The following is a 25839-nucleotide window of genomic DNA, read 5'->3' as shown; positions in this document are numbered from 1 at the left end:
TTAAGGAACTTGCTCTGATGCCACTTGTGACATCCAGCAACCTACATGGGCAGTGATAACCTATGATAGAACAAATACGAGTACATTTTCAAAATACAAGACAAAAGTTATATTTATCCCTTACAACCATACATAGGGTATTATTGAGGCAAAAAAATTAGCTACAAAATATTACAAAACAATGTTCAACTAATCTAAAAAAATATAAAATAGGGCCTCTTAGAGCACAACGCTTCAATGCACTCTACAACTATTGATCCAAGATTGGATCCAAGCAAGCATCAAGGAGCAGCTCAACATGCAAGTCTTTTCCTTCAACATCATCTGGGGGAGATCGATTGGGGGTGAGTTTCATAAAACTCTGTAAAGAAAACAATATTTAAACAATGTTATAAATGTTTCAAAGGTTGCAAATCTCAATTACAAAAAAATACAATTAATTCTAAAAACAACATTACTTACTATTAGAGACTGATGGAAATTTCACAATATGGTTACGTTTATTTTAGAAACTGATGAAAACTTTATAGTATTATTTTATTAAAATCATTTTGAAATATATGACCCAATCAACCTCTAAGAGTATAGTCTTCGTAGAGAAATCAATCAACCCAAGGCAATTTATCTAGAAGACTATGATATAACAATCATACAGTTTTACTTATTCTAATTATCTTGAGTTGATTTAGTTTCACTGTTTACAAAACTACGCACGAAGTCGCTTAAACCTATATCAACGGAGGGCAGAGAGGAGTCCCAACTACCATTGTGAATGGAGAAAACAATTCAATTTAGTATACAATAATTCAGTCATATATTATGACCACAACATTACTTCGCTACTATGATCACTACAATTGATCGTAATCCACTCTCATTAGAGGGACGATCAATACCATTCATAGGGAGTGGTTCACCAATAGTTAATAATAGTCATATTTTAATCATCCCTTTGCGATAATAGTTAAACAGATTTTGGACCCTCTTTGTTATTTAAATTCAATATGCAGTCGCAACTTAATTTCAATTCACATATTTATATCCGGCCCATCAGCCTATCAAACTTATTTTTAAAAGTCCCTCAGCCCATTAGGCCCACAAAAAATTACAAACATTAACATAAGGCCCACAATTTCCCCTTTACAACCCATTAAGGGCCAGTCTCACCTTCTCTCACACTCACAACCACTAACGCCCACTAATCACTCATTTTTCACACCCTTGGCCACTAAAATCCATTTGGTCACTCCTTTGGCCCACCAGCCCATCGACTCAACCCGAACCCCTTCTTCCTACTTTCTAAATCCTTTGGACTCCAAAGCACACCAACACACCTTGGGCCCAAAAGGACCTTATCACTCTCTCAGGTGCCCCAAAACCAACCCAACTAACCCACTCCGATGACTTATTCACGCTGATTCAGGCTCCTTGAAGCCCTACCAAACAGTCTCGGCACCCATTAAGGCCACTCATAATCGAACCTCACCCTAGTTCTTTAATTCTTTTCAGGCTCTGTAAAGCCCATTAACAAACTTGGGCATAATGAAGGGATCCATTGCCCAAACCACAGGTCCTCTAAACCTAACCAACGAATATAACCCAAAAGCCCTCTTATGTCTCTCGGGCTCCTCAAGCCTTATCCATAAACTCAGCCCAAAGGTGCATCAAACAGTTTTGGACCTATCAGGTTCACTTCTAGTTTGAGGCCCGTAAAGGAAGCCCTCTCTATCCCCACCAGTTGGGTTAGACAAAGACCTAATAGCCAAACCCCTATGCACACACATATATGCTCTCTTAGCAATGGCAGCACAACATGGGCGTGTTGTGTATGCCCTTTCCACACAACAACGTGCTATGGCATGCGGGCCTCTCGGCATATCGACATGCCTTGCAGATCACATGCGCACCTATCCCTCACAACAGATGGCATACTGACATGTCTGAAAAGATCCGTACGCATATGCGTAACTGCCGTGCGCACGCGGGAAGCTAGGGGACCTATCCTAGCACGTAGGTGTGCCCGAACAATGTTCCTCATGCAGCAGACACTCAGCATGGTTGTGTGCTACAAGCAGTCCTCACATGTTGGTGCCTTCGCAACAACTCATGTATGTGCACAACGGATATTCAAACATTAAAATTATAAAAATAGAATAAAAAAGATCAACAAATTTCGCAATAACACATGCATCAAACCGGTCTCTAATAGTCACTGCTACAAACCATAGGGAACTTCATTACTCTGTCACTCTGTTGACATCCGTCTACGGTTTTAAACCCTCTACACTATAGTTTAGAATCGGTTCATCACTCATTAACTCATTGAATAAAGCTTTTAGTCTTGAAGAATAAATACTTATAATATCTTGGTTATGCATGATGGTTATTATGACTTGTTTCACCTCATAAATTTTTGGTGCATTTTGCTATGAATGTTGATGTTCCAACTTGATCTACAGTTGATGTGTCTTGTCTGCATATAACATACTACACTTAATATTAACAGATTTAATAGATTTGCTCATGGAGATGCTGGACCGGGTTGTCATTTTTTAGTTTAATTTGGTTTGGATTAAAATGAACCGAATGTTTTTAAATTTTTAATTTAAAAATAATAACAATATATAAATTATATTTTATGTTTTATTTCTGGTCCAAATTGATCCAGTTCAGTCCAATTTTCTTATTTGGATTGAAATTTCTATCACCTGCCTAATGGGCTTTTACCAGTCCAATTTTCTTATTCGGATTGAAATTTCTATCACCTGCCTAATGGGCTTCGACCTGTGGAGGAAGATAAAGACCCAAACCCAATCCAAGAATGTGATCCAGTACCCAGGAGTGGAAAGGGCAGAATTGCATCAATTTATGGAACTCTTCCTGATCCCGTGATTTATTTAATAATTTACTTTTCATGAATGCAGAACCAAGTCTGACTGTTCGCAATTAACACTGGCTTGACAGGGAAGACAACAAGAGAGGTGAAGAAGCGGAAAGTTTGGTTCCATGTATGTTGTTATTCAGAATATTAATAGTTAGAATTTGGAGGAGAAATTTAAAAAACACAGATAGAGAAGTAAAATGGGGATGATGGAGGAACTGCATATATCGCCGGCGGATGCTGATCCTCGACCGGAGAAGCAGCAGCAAGCTGCCGGAGTGGGAATTCTGCTACAGATTATGATGCTCGTCCTCTCCTTCGTTCTTGGACACGTTCTTCGCCGTCACAAGTTCTATTATCTCCCTGAAGCCAGTGCTTCCCTTCTCATTGGTATTGTTCTTTTCTCATTTTCTTCATTTTATTATATTTTATTCCGTTCCGAACATCATTCGTTCTAATTTTCTTCTTTTTCTACTTCGAAATTTTTATTTTAGGTTTAATCGTTGGTGCACTTGCTAATGTCTCAGACACAGAGACAAGTATCAGGTGCTTGTCCTTTGATTTCCCCCCACTTTTCTTTTCTCTTCTCCTATGGTTTTTCCAGTTCTGAGTTTTAGTATTAGGGACGGAAACCCGTTTACTTTTCCTATTCTTATCGTTTCTTTATTTTTGCTGTTCAGGGCATGGTTCAATTTCCACGAGGAATTCTTCTTCTTGTTTCTGTTACCTCCCATCATCTTATATCCATACTTCGTTTCTTTTTGACTCTCTTTCTTTCGGTACATTTTCTGCATAAAACTATATAATTAAGCATGCGCCCATCTCTACGCAAAGCATATATTATATTGTATTAGAAAGGTATAAGTTCTCAATTTCAAACTTGGCTTTGCTACATGTTTTTCTTGACATTCCTGTTCCTACTCAGTCAGGGTTCTCTCTGTCACCCGTAAGTGTTCTTCAGTAATTGTTTTTAGATGTTTTTCATCCTGCTATAAATAGAAAGGTTATATTTTAATTTTCCATGATGATGCCCATGTCCTCATTGGCTTTCTTGCAGAAACCATTTTTCTCCAACTTCGGAGCTATTGTCACATTTGCTATTCTAGGAACGTTTATAGCTTCTTTTGTTACGGGTGTTCTCGTGTAAGTATTCTTTTCACCTTTGTAATTATAATTCTATGATATTCACCTCTTACTCATTTCTCTGCGCCCCCCCCTTTCACTGACTCCTTTTACAGATACCTTGGTGGTGTGGTGTACCTCATGTACCGGCTTCCACTTGTTGAATGCCTCATGTTTGGTGCTCTTATATCAGCAACTGATCCTGTCACTGTTTTGTCCATATTTCAGGTGATCTATGCCATACTTTCTACTTAGAATTGCATAGGTAAACTAAAGCCATTTTCATGGCCTTTTCGTCTAAAACTTGTCATGGTTCAGTGAATAAATCAGTGATTTATATTCTGATAAGGTCCCAGATCTATGATCTTTTTTTTTTCTTTTCCCCAAAGAAGTTCTATGATCCAGTTAGTCGGGGGTTTATGCAAACTCAAGTCCTGCAGCAAGCTAGCAGCTAGCTTGCTGGAGTTTCAGCCTTTAAGACCAGTATTTAGGGCTCATTATCAACATATCTAGAGAATACTCTATTTTTTCATAAAATATTCAGATGCTTTATTCATTGATGATAAGGGAAAATGATTTATTTCTTAAGAAATAGGAGCTCGAGAAAGCTGGAAAATGATTTCCTAATTATTTGCAAACAAAACATAGAATAGAAATTAGAACAAAATTGGAAAAGGATTCCAAACTCCTAGTAAGAAGCAGGAAATATAAACTGGAGAAAATAGGTAGAGGCTAAACTTGAAAGATTTGTTCTGGCATTATAGTTGAATTAGTCCATATCATAAATTGGAAAAGATTAGGCAGACTTTGGTGCTGCCTTGGATTTCTTGTGCTTGTTGTGGGTCCAGCAGTTTTATACTAACCTGGTGTATTTGCTGCTCTCCTATTTCTCTTCTTCCTTATTGTGCATTTAACATCACTTCCCTCTTCCTAGAGGTGCTTGTTAGCAGGTGCCAAAGAAGGATAATGTTGGTCATTTTTGAGGTGTTTTCCTTGAAGCATTGGCTAGAAAGTTCTTCTGCGATGGATTTTATTTCCCATTTTTTGGAGCGCTAGTTGAGGAGTGCTTATGGAGTCAGAACCCCAAGTAGATCAGGGGTAAGGAAGGCTCTGCTTTAGTTCCATTGAACTCCTTCAAACAGAATACACGGAAATCAAAGTCAATGCAGACTGTTGGAGGCGAGTCTAGCTCATAGGAGACTTCGCTGACCTTAGAAAGGATGGGAAAGATCCCAAAACATCGGGGAGCTAACAACTTCTAAACTTGTTTCTTAGTTGAGGAGAGTTAATGACTAGTTTGAAGTTTAAGGAAAACCTGATCAGTATCATTTGTTTTTAGATAGAAAAGGAAGTTATATTAGGAAAAGGGAGGAAATATTACAAAAAGTACAACAGATAAGGTATCCTGCTGAAACAAAGGGAAATCAAAACAAAAAAATAGAAATAAAGCGTCTAATAGAAAATTAAATGACGTGACTTTAGCATCCCTGCCCCTATGAAGGACAGTGAGGGGAGATGTTGGAGTATTTTCCATGAGCCTTGGCCCAAAGGGAAGCTAGAAATATCATCTTCTTTTAGATGAGGTTGTCTTGTACAGAATAGTCTTAAAAGATCCACCAATATTTTTGTTCAAATAGTCCAAAGGACAGTAAACAACATTCCTTTCCACAATGGTCTGACCTTTGCCTTAATCCCAAAACTACGAAAGTATGTATTGATGAAACAATTCAAAGGAGTAACCCATACTAGGTTAAAAGTGTCAGAGTCTGGCCCGTAGTGTCTAAGGGTCTGACCTATACTTTCCATGTCACTTTAGAATGTGAAAGGAGATGAAAATACATTTTCCTGCCTTTATGGCTCGTAATACACATGTCGGGAGACAAAGCTTGCTTAGGGCTACGAATTTGCAGCAACTCATTAGTGTTAAGTCAGTTCAGGTTGCAGTCCACACGAAACCTTCACCTTCAAAAGGACCTTGACTTGCCAAACTGCCTTGATAAAGGTACTCTCGTAACAATCAGGGTTTTTTATTATATGGTCGAAGAACGTTTTACATGTATATGCCTAGGAGTCAAGGGTCCATATCCTGCAATCAGGTTGCTGGAAAGGTTGAAACAATTGTAACAAGCTTAACATGGAAAGGAGCTCAACGGTTTCTCTATCATTCAAAATTCGGAAAAAATGAAAATTTCAAGTAAGAGAATCATTGGAAGTGCAAAAGAACCGATAAATTGGGGTATTATGGCGGGAATGCAAAAGAAACATGGGAACTAGCTACCCAAGGGTCACTCACCCCTCCAAAGATCCTCCAGAAAGGACCTTGGAACTATCCCCCAGTTTATACTTGGTAGGGGGCTTATAGATGTTAATCAAACTTGAATGGTCTTCCATGGACTTTTGTGCTAGTAGATCTCATGGCTATAGCATCCCAACCATTCCACTATCTCCTGAACACTTTTGATCACTTATGCTACTAAGAATTAGGTTCATCTGAAAAATGCCATAGCCATTTAACCAATAATGACAAGTTCCTAAACTTAAGATTCCCTGTACCAATCTGCCAATTATTCTGGACCTACAACATACCTCCGAATTAACTAGATGACCTCTCCAATCCTCACCATTCTCTGCCCATAGAAAGTTCCTCATCACACCCTTTAAGTGCTCACTAATACTAGCAGGAACCTTAAATAAAGAGGTGTAATGGATAGGGATACTAGACAAGCATGCGTGGGTAAGAGTGACTCTACCACCCAAGAAAAAGAGACCATTTTCAATTATCTGAATGCCTAGACACCTTACTTACCACCCTGTCCCAAAATGACTTACACCTAAGGTTACCGCCCAACTGAATGCCAAGATATTTAATGGGCCATGCTAGAATCAAACAACCAATAACCTCTGCTAGATTGTTCACTGTGCTATCAACCATATTAGTATCAACTACCCATTGTTTTGCCATGTTAACGCGAAGCCCATACATAAGCTCAAACAACCTAACCAGCAGAAAATGCATGAAAGATAGATCTAGTATCATTAGACAGGGAAAAGATTATGTCATCTGCAAATTGGAGGTCGGACACCTCAACTCTGTCATTGCCAACTATAAATCCTTCAATTGCTCATCTCTCATATCTTCTAGGAACACATTCACTCGTTTCTTCGATTGCGCATAACACATTCACTCATTTCTTCATTGTTCTTCTGTCCGCCATGGTTTTTTTTTATGCTCTATGACCATTGCAAGGGGTACCAACGCGTAGGGCTCAAATCCATACTCTTTTTGATGATTTTTTGTAATTGAGGCCACACTTGTCAAGCAGTTTTAGCGGGGCAAGTAGGTCTTCCAATAGTACCATGATACTGAAAAGAAAAGAAACAATACTCTGGAAGTTCTTGAGTGCTATTAACAAAAGATGATTTTGATTGCAGGAACTTGGCACTGATATGAACCTCTATGCTTTGGTGTTTGGAGAATCTGTTTTAAATGATGCTGTAAGTTTCTGTCACCACGTTGTGACATTCTGGTGATGTTTGTGATGTTTTTCCTGAATGTGCATATACTTACTGGTTGAAATGGCCCTTTGCACGTCTTGTGCCATTAATAGATGGCAATATCATTGTACAGGTGCGTGAATTACTTTTTTTTTATCTTCAGAAATCAGGATAGAGTTTAGTTCATTAAATCAACCAGAATTTTCTATGCAGGACGATGTCCTCTGTGAAAAGTCATGCTTCATCTGGTCAAAACTTTTTGATGTTGATTGTCAGGTTTCTTGAGACCTTTGTTGGTTCAATGTCTGCAGGTTAGGTTTCCAGTTGCACCTTTGTTTTGTACTTCAGAATAATTTTCTCTTTTCTTCTGCACCATATATATACTGTTAAGGGTTTTTGATGCAGAATAGGAATATTTTAGACTGGACAAATCTCAATGGACATTTATGTAATTATAACCTTTATGTATTAGTAAGGTATTTAACTTATCTGGGAAGAATAGATTTATAAGAATTTTACTTCTTATTTAGTTCAGGATCTTATTTTATTATCAATTTCCCATTTAAGGAATCTAGTCATATCAGGAAAAGATAAATGGAAAAAGGAGTTGTAGAAAAATTAAAGCCAGCCAAAACCACCTATGGGGAAAACATAATCACCTCCTGTTTTAGCCAAGTTGAATTGAGCCTTTCATTATGAGTTCCTTAGGTGAGAAAGGGTGAATTTTGATATTGAATCTAAGTCCTTCTCGGTGAGCATCTGGAATGCGGGAAAGGGAAGCATAAAGGTTGAGGAGAAGGCACAAGATTGGGTTTATTATATTCTTCTGGAGTGGCTGGAATCCGAATGGAGACCAAATTGCCTGTCAACTTCATAAGAGGGAATGATATATGCACCAGCGTGTAGGGTTGACGACAGGCTACCCGTTGGTGGAAGTTGTAAGAAACAAAGGTGGCCTATTCTCGGCTTTCTCGAGATATGGCGAATGCTGTGTAAACAGGATTTGCATCCCGGAAGGCAGAGGAGGAATTGGTTGGAAAGGGATGACAACTGCAGTGGCTAGGGTTCAACACCCAGAAAGTAACCAAACCCCGATAATGTGCAGAAAAGACTGGAAAGAGAAAGAAGAAACATGTCTGAACAGGGGACGACCTGCACGATAGGAGGTTCAGGGGCTGAAGGAAAGAGGCGCTGGGAAAAGCTGAGCAAGCTGGCTGGGTTATTGGCCTCTAATCATGGTGGCACAGGTTAGCAGGTCTGGCAGAGGGAGCAGCCAAATCCAATTCAAAAAACACGAAAATCTTGCCTCATAATTTGATTTGTCTACAAAGTAGGAGTTTATCTGAAGAGGATATGGGGGAAAAAATGAGCAGTTACTGATTTTCCTCTGATGTTATCAGTTGAGCAGCATGGAAAGAGATCATGTGGTGGGGCCCTCAGAAATCTCAGAAATTATGAATTATTTGAGTTACCTAGGTTGGGTGGAGAGCAAAGTAAATCAGTGTTTTTAAGATTGCAGTCCACTCTAGTTCCCATACCAGATAATCTAAAAATTGGGCCTAAGTCTTCCAAAAGAATAAGAAAAATAGGGGAAATGAAGGTGCTGGCCGATATAAAAAAAATATAAAGTTTTGGAGGCCCAGCCAAGGAAGAAAGCAGTTGCGTGGCTGAGGTAAGTGACAGAGGGGCTGAACCAGGTCCAAATAAATGGGAAAGAGAAGGAAACAAATGCTGGCAGAGGAGACTAAAGTATGTGACTGTGCTTCAAGCACTTCTTAATCCAAAACATTGCCTGGAAATAGTGGAGGAAAAGATAAGAGGGGACTGGTTTTGGATGAGGTGGAAGATGAATCAGCTTCTAATGAGTCCTCTTTTGACATGCTGGAAGTAGAGGAAGATGAGATAGATGCTGTTGATTTGAGTCAGGAGGAAGCACCCAAAGAAGCATAAATGAAATTTGGGAAGAGTTACAATTTATGTTCATAGATAAATTATCTAAAAATAAAAGAATGGAGATGGAGCAAGGTTGGGGTGCAGATGAACAACATTATTAGAGGTAGAAGCTGAAATTAAATGGCAACCCAGATAAATGGCCGAGACTAGAGAAGGATATAGATTTCTTTCCAATCATTGTGAGCATAACCACAAAGATGAGGTAAGGTCGAGACATGGAACATTATTAGAGGAGAAGCTGAAAAAATAAATGGCAACCTAGATAAATGCCCGAGAATAGAGAAGGATATGGATGGTTTTCCAATCATTGTGAGCATAACCATGGAGTCTCCCAATGATCGTCCCACCCACATATTTCCTCGTAACTTACCTCTTTATCATGTAGTAATAGGGATTGGTGAGGATGTGGCATTACTGGCAAAGACATACTATTTGATCCCCAAAAACAATCATGAAAATAGTTTTATACTTGAAACTTGATACGACAAGTTTCTGTTGGGAAGTGAAATTGCCACTAAGCCATTTGTAAATTAGGTTTTAGGTCATTGGTGAATCGGGAAGGAGGTGAAGGTTGTGATATCACCTAAGACATATGTTTGTAGGAAAAAAACATATGGTCTCAACATTAGGAAATTAGCTCAAAGGGGAGGATGTGGTGTCTTCAAGGAGGGAAGGGGTCGGCGGGTTGTACATGAGAGTGGTGAGTTGGAATCTATGATAGGTTAAGGAATGTATTAAAAGGAAAACAGGTTAAAGAGGTCCTTAGAGGGTTAGTCTGGACATAGTAATGTTATAGGAGATGAAACAAGATAATACTGATTACTAGTCCACAATGTATTCGACTGTTGGTTTAAATATTGGGTAGCGCTCCCTTCTCTAAGTGACTTTGTAGGAAAAGATAATTATATAAGACACTAGATTTGCCACTTGGGTGGACACGATAGAGGGGATATTGTCATTGTGATTGTAGACTCTCTCTCTAAAATTTTCTCTCTAGTCTTTTTGTGTTCTTTGGGGTTTTGGTCAGTCAATTTGGCCAACTATTCATTGGTTTTTTCTCATGAGTTCTTTTTGGGAGAAGATATCTAGCTATTGAGAACAAATCGTACGATTTGGTTTGTGAAGGGAAAAGATCGGGAATTCTATGGATTACTGAAAATGGGAGGGGTTTCTGTCGTTCGATTGTTCTTAATAAAGAGGAATATAACTCGTTCTTGGATGCGCTTGATGAGTTTTGGTGGAGATGGAAGCCGGGGACATGGATGAAGCATTTAGTGCAGAGAAGCTATGAGTTCGGATTGTCATATGGAAGGAACAGAAGGGGCGAATATTTGGCTTTAACGCAGCAAGGAGATAGGCAGGTAAAGAGGATTTTCTTTCCTGGAGGTGTGTAGGGAAGAGGATGGTGGAAATTAATGGAGGATTTTCTTTCCTGGAGGTATGTAGGGAAGAAGATGGTGGAAATTAATGGTGGCCACTTTTGAGCTCATTGATAGGCCTTTAAGCGCGCCTAAGACTATGGCAAATGGTGAAGAAGTTAAAATGGCAAAACCACAGAGGAAGGATGGTCAGTCTAAACAGCCATGGAATGTATCTTTTTTAAGTGTCCGTATTGCAACGTGCTGATCGATATAGCGATGGAAGTTGGGGGACCAAAGTCATACTTGGCGGCGCTGCAAGCTTGCTAGGGGCAATCGGGTAGGGCAGAGGAAACCTGTTGTTGAGTCAAATCGGGTTGATCCAAGGAGACAGATCCAGGTAAACAATCGGGGTACTCAAAACACGAAGGGTAACTGCCGTTTAGGTCTTAAGGGCCTTAGTACATTTGAGGATGTGGGCTGGATGCTTCCTAAACTGAATGGGCCAGGCGAGAAGAAACATTATACCTAGAAAGAAAAGGAGAAATGGATTGAAGGGACAGATATCATTGGGGCCCCAAATTTTAACCCGAGTCCACTGAATGTGAGGATCTTGATCGGGGGTGAGCATTTGGATACCTAGGAATTAAATATATCCGAGAGCCTTGATAAAAGGGGTGAATATCGGGTAGGTCGGGAAACAGAAAATTAAGTAGAGAAATTAGGGTTAAATGAAGGAATCTCTTCGATGGGAGGTGCGAGCTTCAGGGTAGGTGAGCTCACTAGTGAGAAGGATGAAGATGAATTATGTTTGGTCTTTTCTAACATGGAGGACTTCGAGGGAGATGGGAGGTTGATGAATGAAGCTCAAGTTGAGGAGACTTGAGTTGAAAAATCTCGAGCTGGTCATGGTGGAAGAAGAAGCATAGGCGATTGCATCTGTGCACAACTCTGAACTAGAGGAGATAATTGAGATGAGCTTGGAAGGTGTGACACTGTTTGCTAGCGAAGTACATTTCTGCTCTCAGTGGGTTGTCAATAATGTTCAAAAGTTTGGGAAGATGATGGGGGTGTTGTTAATAGGTATGGAAAATCTTTCTTATCTTTCTTTTTTGAAGTCGAAAAGAGGAAAATGTTGAAGAAGAAACAGGGTCTGGTTTGAAAGAAAAGAAAAAATTAGGGGGTGGTTCTTCTAGGGAGTTGAAAAGACTAGAGGCGATTATAAATTATGATGCTAGGAAAGGAGTTGGTAGGGGAGTTGCTGGGATTCAGTCGATTTGTGAATGATTGGTAGAATTATTTCATGGAATGTTCGTGGGATGAACAACAAAGGTAAATGGCTCATCATTAGAGGATGTCTAAAAAAATCGAACCCGTCTGTTGTTTGTTTTTTCCAAAATGGATGCTTTTTCCAAAGAAGTTATTGACAGCCTATGGAGTGTTAAGGAGAAGGGTTGGTTTTTTCTTCCTTCTAAGGGGTTGTTAGTGGGTTGATCGTATTATGGAAGGAAGAGTAGGTTAGCTGTGTAAAGGTTATCAAAGGGGAGTGCTCCTTGTCGTGCATATTTAAAAACAGTAAGGGGGGACTGAGTGAATGTTTACCGGGTTTTACTGTAGAGGCAATAGGGAGAAAAGAACTTTGCTGTGGAATGATTTTAAGGAATGCAGAATTAGTTGGGATGAGAAATGGGTTATTGGTGGTGATTTTAATATGACATTGAGGAAGGAAAAGAGAAGCGGCAACAATTTCTTGGTCGCGGAAGCAAATGAATTTAAAGAGGCGATGGAGAGGTTAGGGATGGCTGATTTACCATTAAGTAAGGGGCAATAGATGTGGTCTAATCAAAAGAGTAACTCCAGAATAGACAGATTTTTTCTCTTTTTGCTTTCTGTTAGATCTGATGAGTGTTAGCCAAAAAACACTGCCCCAGCCAACATCAGATCATTATCCCATTTGTATTGAGGCAGACGGAATTCAGTGGGGTCCGATACCTTTTCGGTTAGATAATAAGTGGTTGAAGGAGAACTTTGGTCAATTGGAAAACACTTGGAAAAATAACGTCATTCAGGGTTGTGCTAGTTACAGATTTGTTTAGATTCTGAAGAATGCTGTTAAAATTTGGGCGAAGGAGGAGAGGGAGAATAATAAAGCAATTTTTGATTTTGTTCTGGCTCAAATCAGTGATCTGGACTCTAAAGAGGAAGCTGTAGGTTTGAATGTTGAGTAAATTAGTAGGAGAGGGACTTCGAAGCTCCAATTGACTTCATATCTGCAGGAAGAGGAATTGATGTGGAGGCAAAAATCCAGGGAGAAATGGCTGACAGAGGGGGACCGGATCACTAAATATTTTCATGCTTTAGCTACTCACAGGCTTATATGCAATTACATTGAAAGAAATTTAGGTTGATAATAAGAAAATTTCTGGTAACACTGAACTGAGGGAGGCTGCCAGGGAGCATTTCATTAAGCTTTTTGAGGAAGTTTGTGTTTCAAGACTTGATTTGGATGCGTTGCAGTTTTAGTTGTATTTCTGGGGAATGTAGGCAGTTGCTGGAGGCTAAATTTACCGAGGAAGAGGTGTTTGAGTGTTTAAAATCTTGTAATGGTAACAAAGCTACGGGCTCTGATGGTTGTTGAAAGAGGATATTATGGAAATTTTTAGTGAGATGCATTATTTCGGGAAATTTGTTAAGTCTTTGACTCCACCTTTATCTCCTTTATTCCTAAAAGAAGCGGTGCTAACAAGTTTAAAGATTTCAAGCCTATTAATTTGGTGGGTTGTATGTACAAATTAATTGCAAAAGTGGTGGAGGTTATAGGGGATTGTCAACATGCTTTTGTGGGTGGAAGGCAAATCCTTGATGCTGTGATGATTGCTAGTGAGATGGTTGATGATTTTATGACTTCAAATCGGGATGGTTTAGTGTGTAAACTTGATATGGAGAAAACTATGATAATAATAATTCGAAGTTTGTTGATTATATGCTGTTTAGGATGAGTTTTGGGCTGAAATGGAGGATTTGGGTGAAAACTTGCATCACTACCACTTCTTTCACTATTTTGGTCAATGGTGGTCCCCCCTAAATTTTTTAATACCTCAAGAGGTCTAAGGCAAGGAGATCCCTTATCCCCTCTATTGTTTATTATGATCATGGAAGGCCTCAACGGGCTGCTTGGCAAAGCAAAAGACTTGAATCTATTAAGGGGAGTTAAGGTGGGGACTAGAGATAATACAAGGGGGGTGTCCCGCTCAATTTTTGCCAACCAAATTTAAGAAACTTATTGCATTTGAGATGTGTTCTTTATTGGTTCCAAGCTGTGTCAGGGCTTAAAATAAATCTTAACAAATTAGAATTGGCACTAATTGGTGGCAGCGGTGAAGCTGACATGTGCCTCGATTTTGGGTTGTAAGGAGGTCACATTCCCATTCAAATATCTTGGGATATTGTTGGGGGCAAAATACAAGGATTATGTTACATGGGAATCGATTATTGATCTTTTTTGAGAAAAGATTAGTGGAGTGAAAGAGAAATTTTCAGTTTAAAGGGGGAAGATATACCTTAATTAAAAACACTCTTGCAAACCTTCCAGTATATTACCTTTCAACCTTAATTATTCCGGTGAAGGTGTCTAAAAAATTGGAAGCAATCCAGTGCAGATTTTTATGTGGAGATGTTGAAGATAATCGAAAATTCCACCTTGTAAATTGGGATGCTTTAAAAGAACCAATCACCTTTGGGGGGCTTGGCGTTAGATCCTTGGTAAAAATGAATGAGGCGCTTCATGACAAATAGTTATGGAGGTATTTGAGGGAGGAAAATAGTTTATGGCAAAGGGTTGTTGATTCTCGGTGGGGGAAGTGTATGAATTTTAGTGGGAGTTGTCGCATCTCTATTCCCCTTGGGAGAGGGTTATGGAGGAAAATCCTTATGCACAGGTCTTGTTTTCTGCAGTGCACTAAGTGGAAGCTCGGTAGAGGGAGTAAGATTAATTTTTAGGAAGTCCATTGGGTGGGTGATGGCAGCCTTAAGGGAAGATTTCCTAACATATTCAGCATCACTCAAAATAAGTATTTGGCTGTAGAGGAGTCATACCAGGTTTTGAATGGGAAGTGGTCTGGTTCATTAATGTCAATAGGAGTTTGAATGATTGGGAGTTGGGGGAGTATGGAGATTTGTTGCAGTTACTTGAAGAACAGAATATTTCTAGCGGCGACGATCAGCTTTTGTGGAAACTGGAGAAAAGTGGTTATTTTTTTTGTTTCTTCTTATTATCAATTTCTGTGTACGAGGAGTGAAGGAGGTAGGAGTAATTTCCCGGCAAAACAAATTTGGAATACAAAGGTTCCTCCCCGTATTGCTTTTTTGCTTGGCAGGCTTGCTGAGAGAAGATTTTAACTATTGATAAGTTGAAAAATAAGAGATGCATCTTGGTGAATGGTTGCTATTGCTGTTTGAAGGCGGAAGAAACATGTAATCATCTATTACTGTGGTGTCCTACTGCTTACGGCTTGTGGACTTATGTGTATGATCTTTTGGGTATTGATTGGATCATTGTGGATTCGGTGGAGGGTGAGATTTGGGCTTGGGATGGTTTAAATGTAAAAAATAAGCTAGCTAATGTGATTCCTTTGACAGTTTTTTGGGTCATTTGGAAAGAAAGGAATAGTAGAGTGTTTGATAGCGAGGTAAGTGGTATTAATAAGATTAAAGACAGGTAGATGTATTATTTTGAGTGTATTTTATTAGGGTATGACATGATTTGTGATGTGAATTTTGAGAATGTTATTGATACACTAACACTATTGTAAATCCTTGCACATGGGCGGTGCCACTGTTTTGGTATCTTATTAATACATAGGTTACACTTTTTATTTAAAAAAAAAATTGTCATTGTGAGTGTTATTAATGTATCATTAGTCTGTACAAGCCAACTACATATAAACGTAGAGCCTTACTTTGGAAGCTGTTGTACCTATAGTTCATTTTCGTATCTAGGGGCAGACTTCAATGCCTGACAGATTTCCTTATGAGATACCAGGCGGGGAATCAATGATCAGATCTATGTAGAGGTTTAATGGATTCATAGATGATTATGCGTTAAGTGATCTCCTGCTAGCTAATGGCCAGTGTACTTGGTCAGTTGCTAGATAGAGAGTTAGTTTCTCATGCTCAGATCACTTTCTCCTATCTACATGCTGGGAGGATAGCTTTGAGGATCTGGTACAGGAAATCCTCCCATGACCTCGTAGCGAATCACTTCCCTATCTTTGCTAGAATCTCAGCGCATAGCATGGGGTCCTACCCCTTCCGATACGAGGACATGTGGCTCCAACGTTTAGAGTTTGAGATAAGGTAAGAAAGTGGTGGTTAATAATATTGTTTATACTTTTTATTTAAAAAAAATGGTAAGAGAGTGGTGGCAGGAAGGAGATGTAGGAGGATTGGAGGGCCATAAGTGTATGAGGAAGTCGAAATTCTTGAAGGAGAAATTGAAAATATGGAATAAGGAGGTATTGGAGAGTGTACGCCTCAGAAAAGTAGAAATTTCCAAACAGTTGAAGGAGCTTGATAGATTAACAGTGTAGACACAATTTTAGAGAGTTAAACAGAACGCCATATAGGCCTGAAAAGTGAGCTAGAAGAAGTACTTTTGAAGGGAGAGAGAAGTTGGAGACAAAAGGCAAAGATTAAATGGGTAAAGGAGGGGGATGCCAATACACTACTATTCCATATTGTGGTCAGTGGTCATGGGAAAAGGAGTGTGACCAAAGAATTGCAGCTAGAGAATGGGTAGTAAATAGGAGAGAGGTCATGGGCAGAGAGATTACCCAACTTTTCAGAAAGCTGGACATAGAGTAGGTGGCTCACAGGCTATTCCTCAAGGGGTCGGATGAGCATCCATTAGTACTGAGAATGCTGAGTGGCTGGAATCTGCTGGGGCTAGATGTGGTCTCAGGATTTCCTGCTATGTTGATTCATGAAGCCTAGAATTTCGTGCATTGCAAACAACTTGGGTATCCATAGGTGACCAGTTGTGAGATGAAGGATGAAGGAAGAAAGAAGAGAGAGGGGAGAATGGTGTTTCGTTCTCAGACCATAATCTGACTATTTTGATTGTGAAATACATATGTATATGTTTGCCAGTGTTGTGAGTAGCTTTTGGAGATGGGTATTCTCTTTAATCTTATGTTGAGTTGTACTTTTTACTCTTAAGTCCTTTTATGATTCTTAACAGGGCCTTTTTCTTAGAATTGTTATTGTTTTGACAGAAATAATCCGCAAGCATGAATTTTCTTACAAATATAAGTAAAAGAAAATTTGACCCCTTTGAATGCTAACGAACACATCACATTTTGACTTGCAGGTGTTGGAGTTGGATTTATTTCTGCCCTAATATCCTTTTTAGCCTTTTCTTTTTTCGTAAAATAGTTAGCTACAATCGTTTTTATCTATCGGAAGGTACTGTGAAACCTTGATTCCAAGAACCTTTTTAAGTATGCAGGTCTGGATATTGACAAGTAAGTAACTTTTTTCCTCCGTCTATATAATTCAAATTCATATGAAAATTGTTGATTAATACTTTTTATCTAACCCACTTTTCAGTCTCCAAAACTTGGAGTGCTGTCTTTTTGTGCTCTTCCCATATTTCTCGTAAGCAATCTCAAACTTCAAGTGATGATAGTTTCTTACTTTTCTTTGTCTTTGCCCTCTTTTTTTTTACTTATATGCTTTCTATAAACTGTCTTCCTTTTCCTCAGGTACATGCTTGCAGAAGGCCTTGGCCTTTCTGGAATTGTATCTATATTGTTTACTGGCATTGTAAGGGTTGTATATGAAGTTCAACATATAATAAGTTATATATTGAAGTTGTCTAATGGAAGTGTTGTTCTTTCTAGGTTATGAAGCATTATACGTACTCGAACTTGTCAGAAAATTCCCAGCGATTTGTATCTGCATTTTTTCATCTGATATCATCTCTTGCTGAGACATTCACGTACAAGAGCGTCCATTATCATTATTATGATGTCTGGTTATTGATCTTTTCTGCAATCTATAGTTTTCTAACTTTGTTACTTTTGCAGGTTCATTTACATGGGCTTTGATATTGCCATGGAGCAGCATAGCTGGTCCCATGTTGGCTTTATATTTTTCTCAATTGTATCCTTGTGTAATTTCTTTTAAAGAGAACTCGATTACGTTTCATTCTGACTCCAGGGATATTATCTATTTTAGTGAAAGACTGCAAGTTTTTATTATCATAATTCCTTAACATGTCTGATTAATCTCAGCTGTTTATTGGAGTTGCAAGGTATAAATGCTGCATGGACCATGAAATGTAGATTTTTGCATCATTGCACATTTTTCTGGTCACTACAGCTTATCATACACTTGAGAATAGCTTCTTTATTTATTATGGCATAATTGTTTTGGTATATTGTATTATTGTTCATGATATTTTATTTATTATTGCATTATTGTGCGATATTTGTTCAGGGCAGCGAATGTCTTTGGGTGTGGATATTTGGTGAATTTAGTTCGACCAGTGCATCGTAAAATACCTTTAAACCATCAAAAAGCACTTTGGTATAGTGGTAAGAGAGTTGATATTGCAATTTATTTGGCTTTTGTCTTTCTAATATTATTAAATGTTAATGAACAATGGACTTGACTAGGACTTCGAGGAGCTATGGCTTTTGCTCTTGCTCTGCAATCAGTACATGACCTCCCAGAAGGGCATGGGCAGACCATATTCACTGCAACAACAGCAATAGTTGTTTTGACGGTAGGCAATATGATTTTTGTTTTTCAATTAAACAAATTTGATTAAAAACGGAACGACACTTCTTATTTTCTCTTTTCTTTTATACTTCAAATTTGGAATTTCTTTTTTTTTTTTTAAATATTAGACGATAAATGTTATTCACAAAGGTATCAAGGGGGTACTGTCCCATGTGCAAAGTATAAATTACAATTCTATTAAGTGGTCCATGACTCACCCAAAATCATCTCAATCTTTGATGTCATGACCTAATAAAATAGAATCAAAAGTCTAAATCCACTTATATTTAATTTTTGTAATATTAGTCTCTATGCTCTCAAAAGTTCTTGCGTTTCTTTCCTTCCACACAACTCAAAAAATAGTTAGTGGAATAAGGAATAAATATTTTTTCTTCTTGCAATACCCAGTCCATGCCCACAACTCCCTACTCACACTTCCAGCTATAACCCAACTTCAACCCAGCATCCCCAAAACAGTGTACCAAATGCTGTAGGTCTTCGGGCATCACAGAAGTAGATGGTTGCAGGTCTCCTCATCGGATTTGCATATATAGCATCTATTAACCATGAAGTTACCTCTTCTTTTCAGCATATCAATGGTCAGAATGCATTCATTAGCGGCTTCCCATGTAAAAAAAGCCATCCTAGGAGGAATCCCACATTTCTAGATCTGAAGGGAGCTGATTTGATAGAATTTCCAGCATGTGTCAAGAAGAGTGTACATTGATCTCACCGAAAAACCATTTTTCTCATCCGGCTTCCAAACTCTCCTATCCCTAGCATCTTTCACCTTCATACTGTCCAAAGCCAGCAGCAAGTTGCAGTAATCATTAATTTCCCAATCCTTCAGGTTCTCCGTAACTTTCACAATCAAAGTCTTTCCATCCCCCATATTTTCGTACATGTCCCTCACCCTTGCCTCCTCATCACTAGCAATCTCAAAAATTCTTTTGTACCGATCTTTAAGTTTAAAACTACCCATCCATTCATCCTCCCAAAAACTGATATCCTTACCATTTCCAAGCTGCCACCCCACACAGCCCAAGAAATCATTGCTGTCGTCCCTGATTTTCTTCTAAACACTCCTCCCAAACGGTTTGAATCTACCCCTTCTTCCCCCTCTTCTTCTCCCAATCACCCCACCTTGCATGCACAATCCTCCTCCACAATCTCCCTTCCTCCATAAGGTATCTCCATAACCATTTTCCGTGAAGAGCTCTATTGAGTACTCTAACGGACTTTAAACAAAGCCCTTCCTCCCACAAAGGTTTCTTTACCTCCTCCCACCTTAATAGATGATATTTTCTATTTCTCTCCACATCACCTCAAAGAAATCTGCATTGGATGTTTTCAAGCTTCTTTGCTATGCTAGCCAGGATAGTTAAAATGGAGAGGTAACATATCGGAACATTAGCCAATGTACTTTTAATCAAAATGAGTCTTCCCCCATTTGAAAGAAAATTTCTCTTCCATCCCGCAAGTTTTTTTTAAAAACACTCCAAAATAGGCTCCCAAGTTTTTCTATCTTTAAATTTTGCCCCAAAAGGCAAACCAAGATATTTAATAGGAAAAGTCGTAGTCTTACAACCCAAGACCAACGCCAATCTCTCCTCATCCCTCCTATCACCGATTCTAACCAACTCCGTTTTTCTCATATTAATTTTGAGACCAAACACCATTTGAAAAAAAAGAAGTATGTATCTCAAGTGAAGTATAGCATTGATAGATGGTTCACAAAAAATAAGGGCATCATCCGCGTAAAAAAGATGTGAAATCATGATTCTATCCACCTCCTTTCCAATAGCCACCCCATTTAATAGCTTTAACTCCCCTGCCTTCTCCATAAGTCTATTAAAAGCCTCCATAACAGTGAGGAAAAGTAATGGCGATAATGGATCACTCTGGCGGAGACCTCTAGAAGCTTTAAAGAACTTTGAGGGGCCCCCATTATCCAAGACAGCAAAGGAAGTAGTAGAAATACATTTCATGATCCAAGTCCACTATTTGCACCCTAAACCCATTCTTCTAAGCATGTAGTCCACAAAATCCCAACAAACATGATCATACGCCTTTTCCCTATCGATCTTGCACACAACACCCTCTTTTTTCTGCCCAACCAATTCATCTACCAATTCGCTAGCAATCATAACAGCATCAAGAATTTGTCTACCTTCCACAAACGCATTTTGATTTTCCCCAATAATCTCACCAAGCACCTTAGAGAGTCTCCTTGCAAGAACTTTAGAAATCAATTTGAATATGCTCCCCACCAAGATAATTAGTTTAAAATCTTTTATATCTTTCGCACCCGCTACCTTAAGGATAAGAACCAAGAAAGTAGAGTTGATGGGGTTCACAAAGGATCCAGCACTATGAAACTCATTGAACACATCAATCACATAATTTTTTATTATATCCCAAAATACTTGTAGAATTTCACATTAAAACAGTCCGGGCCTGGCGCCTTATCCCTATTACACTCATCAAGACACCCTTTGATTTCCTCTTCAGTGAATGACACTCTAATCTATCCCTACTTTCATCACACAATATCTTAAACTGTAGATTATCTAGATTAGGACGCCTCTGCTCCTCTTCCTTGTAAAGTTGTTGAAAAAACAAGCTTGCCATTCTTCTCATATTATCATTGCCACTAACCACCTCACCGTTACACCATAATTCTTCCACATAATTATTATTTCTATGAGAATTTGCCATGCAATGAAAATACCTGGTGTTTCTATTCCTGTCTTTCAACTATTTCTCCCTAGCCTTTTGTCTCTAAGATTTCGCCTCCAAATGCATAACCTCAGCTATTTCCTTCCTCAACTACTCCCTTCTCATCTTCCCACTCTCCCCCAACAAACCCTTTATCTCCCTTCTATCACACTCCCCTAAGGCAACAAGGTTATTTTTCAAGATCCTATCCAGCCTACCACCCTCCTCCACCCTCGCCCATCTCTTAATTTCATTTTTCAGGGACTTCAATTTAGAAGTAGACACATAACTACTCGTGCCCACCACCACCGTTTCCAACCAACATTTTTTCACTCTCTCCCTAAAATTCTCAGCTCTCAATCATTTGTTATCTAGTCTGAAAGGAGTAGGCCCCCAGATAATGCCATCAGGGACAAGGCAAATCAGGAAGTGATCAAAAATTGGCCAACTCAATAATTTCTTACTTAGATCTGCAAGCTGCAATAATAAACCGTTAGAGATTAAAAAACGGTCAATTCTTAATCAAGACGGGTTCTCCCTCCTATTTGACCAAGTCCATCGAACCCCCTCAAGTGGAAGATCCACAACCTCCAATCTATGCACTACCTCCCTAAACTCCTCATTCTCCCCTAAATTTGTGCCCTTATCCGACCTTTACCTCACATGTAACACCATATTAAAGTCTCCCCCAATCACCCATCTCCCACTCCACTTTAATTTACAACACGTCAACTCCTCCCAAAGACACTCCCTCTCCTCTTTATCTCCTCAACAACAAACACCCGAAAAAACCCAGCTCTCACCCTCTTTTCTTTTTTCCAGCATACAAGACAGTGACACCTTACCTCTCTCCACGCCCCTGCACACAAATTTCCCACTATCCTACATAACCAGAATCTCACCAGCCGTTCCCTTTGCTGGTACATACTCCCATTCCATGCTTTTATCTCTCCACAAAGAGTAAATCACCTTCTTATTAATCTCCTCCATTTTGGTTTCTTGAAGACAAACGACATCCGGTTTCCACCTCTTCAAACACCCTTTAATAACCCCTCTCTTTTTATCCTCATTTATCCCCCTCACATTTTATGAAATGGTTTTGCCAGTCATCCTTGATTTAATATAACATAACACTCCCCTTCCCCTCTCTTCTTGCTTTTTTCGCTTTCATAATTCAACGACCATTCTAACCTCTTCAATTCTCTGTTGCCCCCCTCCTTTTTTGTACTACTCTTACCTTTTTTCTTTCCCAATTCAGCTTACACAAATCTGCTTTCAAGTTCAGTAAGTAAACTCAACACCCTCTGTTCCTTACCCTCAAATCCCATCCCAAACAACTTACTCACTTTGACAAAATTCCTTCGAACCCAATCCGAGTAGTGAGCAGCCAAGTCTTCATCACCCCTTACTAACAGACCCTATTCTGGTTGACAGTCCGAATGGGAGTCACCACCAAGGCCTCCTCATCCTCCCTCGCAACAGACCCAACCTCCATTAACACCAGTTCGCTACTCACCTCATTTGCACCCGTCAAAGTCTCAAAACCATCGACCCCCCCTCCCTCACCAACACCTCTAGCCCCTTCGGTCCCCAGAGAAAACAAACTGAGATCCTCAGCCTCGCGCCCGCCAGCTTTTACCTCTTCTTCCTCTCTTCTGATTCCCGGTCCATCACCAATCCTTTGAATACATTGTGCTTTTTCTCCTCTTCCTTCCCCTCACATTTGTCGGGCATCTGGGAAGAGATTTTTCCGCCTCCCTGCTACCCAAAATACCCTTAGCCGAACCAGGTTTAAATTTTTTAGGCTGCCAGATTTTCTTCACTCTTCTCTTACCTGTTCTCTTGCTAGGCCCAAGGATGTCAACCCATTTTCCCTTCTCAACCCACGAGAATCTCTTTCTTGAAGTCTCAGTTGGCCCAACGTGAGCACCAACATTTTTACCTTCTCGCTTCCCACCTCGCATGTGACATGTACTCTTCCCACTTTTGAAATTTGAAAAACCCTTACCCAAAACTCTCTGGTCCAGACGAATCATTTGCCCTACCTGACTCGAGACCACCTCATGGCTTCTCACCATTTCCGCAAACGATTTGCTCTACATTCTCTTATGCAGCTCCCACTCGACACAACAACTAGGGCACTTGAACAAATTGGCTATTTGGATCGGCACTACCGTATGTTCATTCCCCAACAGCCGACTTTTTCCATTCAACCATTCTGGTAGGACTAACGTCACGTCTGCAACCTCATGCATAGCTTCCATAAACTGCCACCAACCCCCCGCTTTTTCCCTTTCCGTAATGAACAATCTATTGGCTTTTCCACTTGATCCATCTTTATCTTCCGAGGGAATCAGGAATTTTCCCCGATGATTATCATTCAGCGCCATCTGTAACGACCTCCAACTACTACTCCGATAAAGGCTCCACCCCCCTTCAGATTTCTCCCATCGAAACTCCCTGAAACATTTAAGGAGCCAGGACACATGTTCCGTCTGGTAGAAGATCGATTTTCAATATCCCCTTCTATTTTCGAAAACACGGATCCCTCATCCCTCCTCCGCCACATCAAAAGATTTGTGTTCGATAACAAGAAATTTATGTTGGCCCACTGCCATGGTCAGCCATGGGTCTGTCGTACCAAGACGACCTACCTAGTGAGACTATTCAAAACGAAAGCACTAGGAAGAGAAGGAGAAATTATGACCATTACCAATTCTCTCTCTCTCTCTCTCTCTCTTAATAAAGTTTCTTATGCTTAGCAATTAGTGAAGTGCTTTGTGTTATTGAAAGTCAGCGAGATTGCACAACATGCTAGGTGACTTTAAGCATCTGCCTATGGGTGAATGAGAGGTGTCTGTGTTGGTAAATTGATGTTTTTCTAAATACGTGTTTGAAGTATGCATCTTATATCTGTCCATATATGAGTGTATAAATGTCCTTGTGTTTGTGAATTTGTGTGTGAACATGCATTTCTATGCGCTTGTGCAGATGCAATGTTTGTGAATGTGTATATGCTAGATGCTATGTTTTTAAATATGTGTATATGCTAATATACCTGGATAAAAGAATTTAAAAAGACAAATTGTAAAATCATTACCAAGTTTATGCTAACTTGCCAATTGTCGCATTTAGGATTATGTAAAAACATAACTTGTGTTATCCAAATTTTAAATTTACATTGCAAAAACATGACTGATTTAATATTAAAAATTTAACTACTTAGTAACTACTGTCAACAGTTATATTATAAATACAAAAATTTGGAATGAGTAAAATTGTAGAAATATTCTCAGCATTAATGTGAAGATATTCTTAACATTAATGTGAAAATGTTTTCAGTGTTAACTTGGGAACATTCCAGCATTAATGTTGAAATATTCTTAGCATTTTAATTTATTATTATGAAAATATTCTCAGCTTTTAATTATTGATTTAGTGAACAATCCAGTTATTATTCGTTCTTCATTTTGTTATTAATAGTTAAATTTGACATTATTAGATTTTATTTCGGATTCCTAAATTACTGGAAATTAATTGTCAAATCTTCTTCTAAAATGAATGTAGTTAACTATGAAGTAAGTTGGGCTGTCTTCAGCCTTTTGAAATAGTGAAAAATTTCTCCCTTTCTACATGATATACCAGAGCAATTCAAACTCCGACAACCAACATTGCTAAAAGGAAAAAATCCATGACCCGTTAAGAAAGGAGCCCCCTTGATGGATGTCATCTCGAGTCCTATCAGCTGGCCGGGTGCTTTTGATGGTTAGCCCTTCGCCATCATCGGTCACAAATTAAATGGCCATAATTACTTGCATCGGTTCTCATCTTCATATTTGAGAAAGGAAAAGATGAATAACTTACCAGTGACGTTGTCCAACCTAAGAATGAAGACACAACAAATCGAGCATGGAAAATATGAAATAACCGAGTAATGTCATGGCTTCTTAATTCCATGACGAATGAAATAGGGAAAAATTTTCCCTTCTTAGGAATTATAGCAGAAATTCGGAACCAGCAAAAGAGGCATACTACCTGGAGAAACATTTGAACTCTTCGACAGTAAATGCCTTCTTCATAATCAACAACAATGATAATTTTTTTTTTTTGAGATAAAAAAGAATAGTGTATTAAGTATACAACACCAAGGGGGGGGCACCCATGTACAAAATATTTACATTTCAGTTAGAACATCGATGATCTTCCCAAAATCATTCTCACCCATTAAGGTTATGTCCTAGGATTAGAGACCCAAAAATATTAAACTAGGTAGCTCTAATTCTGTTCATATCCTCAACACACCCATTAATCACTTTATTGTTTCTTTTCTTCCACATCACCCAAAAACCGACAAGGATAATTTGTTGTTACTCAATATTTCAGTGTAGTCAACTGTCATTGGCAGCAACATGATGTGTTTGAAGAGCACAAATGGAAATGTCTATATGATGCTTTGTATCACAAGAAACTTGTGGAACAAAAGAGATTACACAAGTTCTTAAGGGGCTGAGTTAAAACTTGGATAATGTG

At 39.0% G+C, this 25839-nt stretch overlaps 1 protein-coding gene across 5 annotated transcripts in view; it reads left to right on the top strand.

Annotated features, from left to right (window-relative positions):
* The first annotated feature begins 2893 nt into the window (after positions 1-2893).
* Positions 2894-25839, top strand: part of NHX6 (Na+/H+ antiporter 6) — a 49067-nt gene continuing 26121 nt past the window's right edge. For 2 of the 5 annotated variants that reach the window (XR_015817027.1, XM_088213386.1), the window contains exons 1-18: positions 2894-3271; positions 3376-3427; positions 3562-3621; positions 3803-3827; positions 3939-4024; positions 4120-4231; positions 7436-7498; positions 7612-7631; positions 7712-7809; positions 17177-17205; positions 17299-17330; positions 17416-17463; positions 17571-17631; positions 17709-17806; positions 17895-17970; positions 18102-18121; positions 18307-18404; positions 18486-18595. Coding sequence is in view for 3 of the 5 variants with exons in the window: in XM_088213386.1 (XP_088069512.1) it covers positions 3082-3271; positions 3376-3427; positions 3562-3621; positions 3803-3827; positions 3939-4024; positions 4120-4231; positions 7436-7498; positions 7612-7631; positions 7712-7809; positions 17177-17205; positions 17299-17330; positions 17416-17463; positions 17571-17631; positions 17709-17806; positions 17895-17970; positions 18102-18121; positions 18307-18404; positions 18486-18595 (1278 nt within the window). In the remaining 2 variants the exon portion in view is untranslated. The remainder of the gene's footprint in view (positions 3272-3375; positions 3428-3561; positions 3622-3802; positions 3828-3938; positions 4025-4119; positions 4232-7435; positions 7499-7611; positions 7632-7711; positions 7810-17176; positions 17206-17298; positions 17331-17415; positions 17464-17570; positions 17632-17708; positions 17807-17894; positions 17971-18101; positions 18122-18306; positions 18405-18485; positions 18596-25839) is intronic. The other 3 variants (XR_015817026.1, XM_088213385.1, XM_088213383.1) reach the window with 2 other exon arrangements.

Source organism: Carica papaya, chromosome 2, assembly GCF_054855325.1.
Source record: "Carica papaya isolate Zhongbai chromosome 2, ASM5485532v1, whole genome shotgun sequence".
In the NCBI taxonomy this organism is placed as follows: Eukaryota; Viridiplantae; Streptophyta; class Magnoliopsida; order Brassicales; family Caricaceae; genus Carica; species Carica papaya.
Note: the sequence above shows the minus strand (reverse complement) of the source record. Positions and strands in the feature narration are given on the sequence as shown.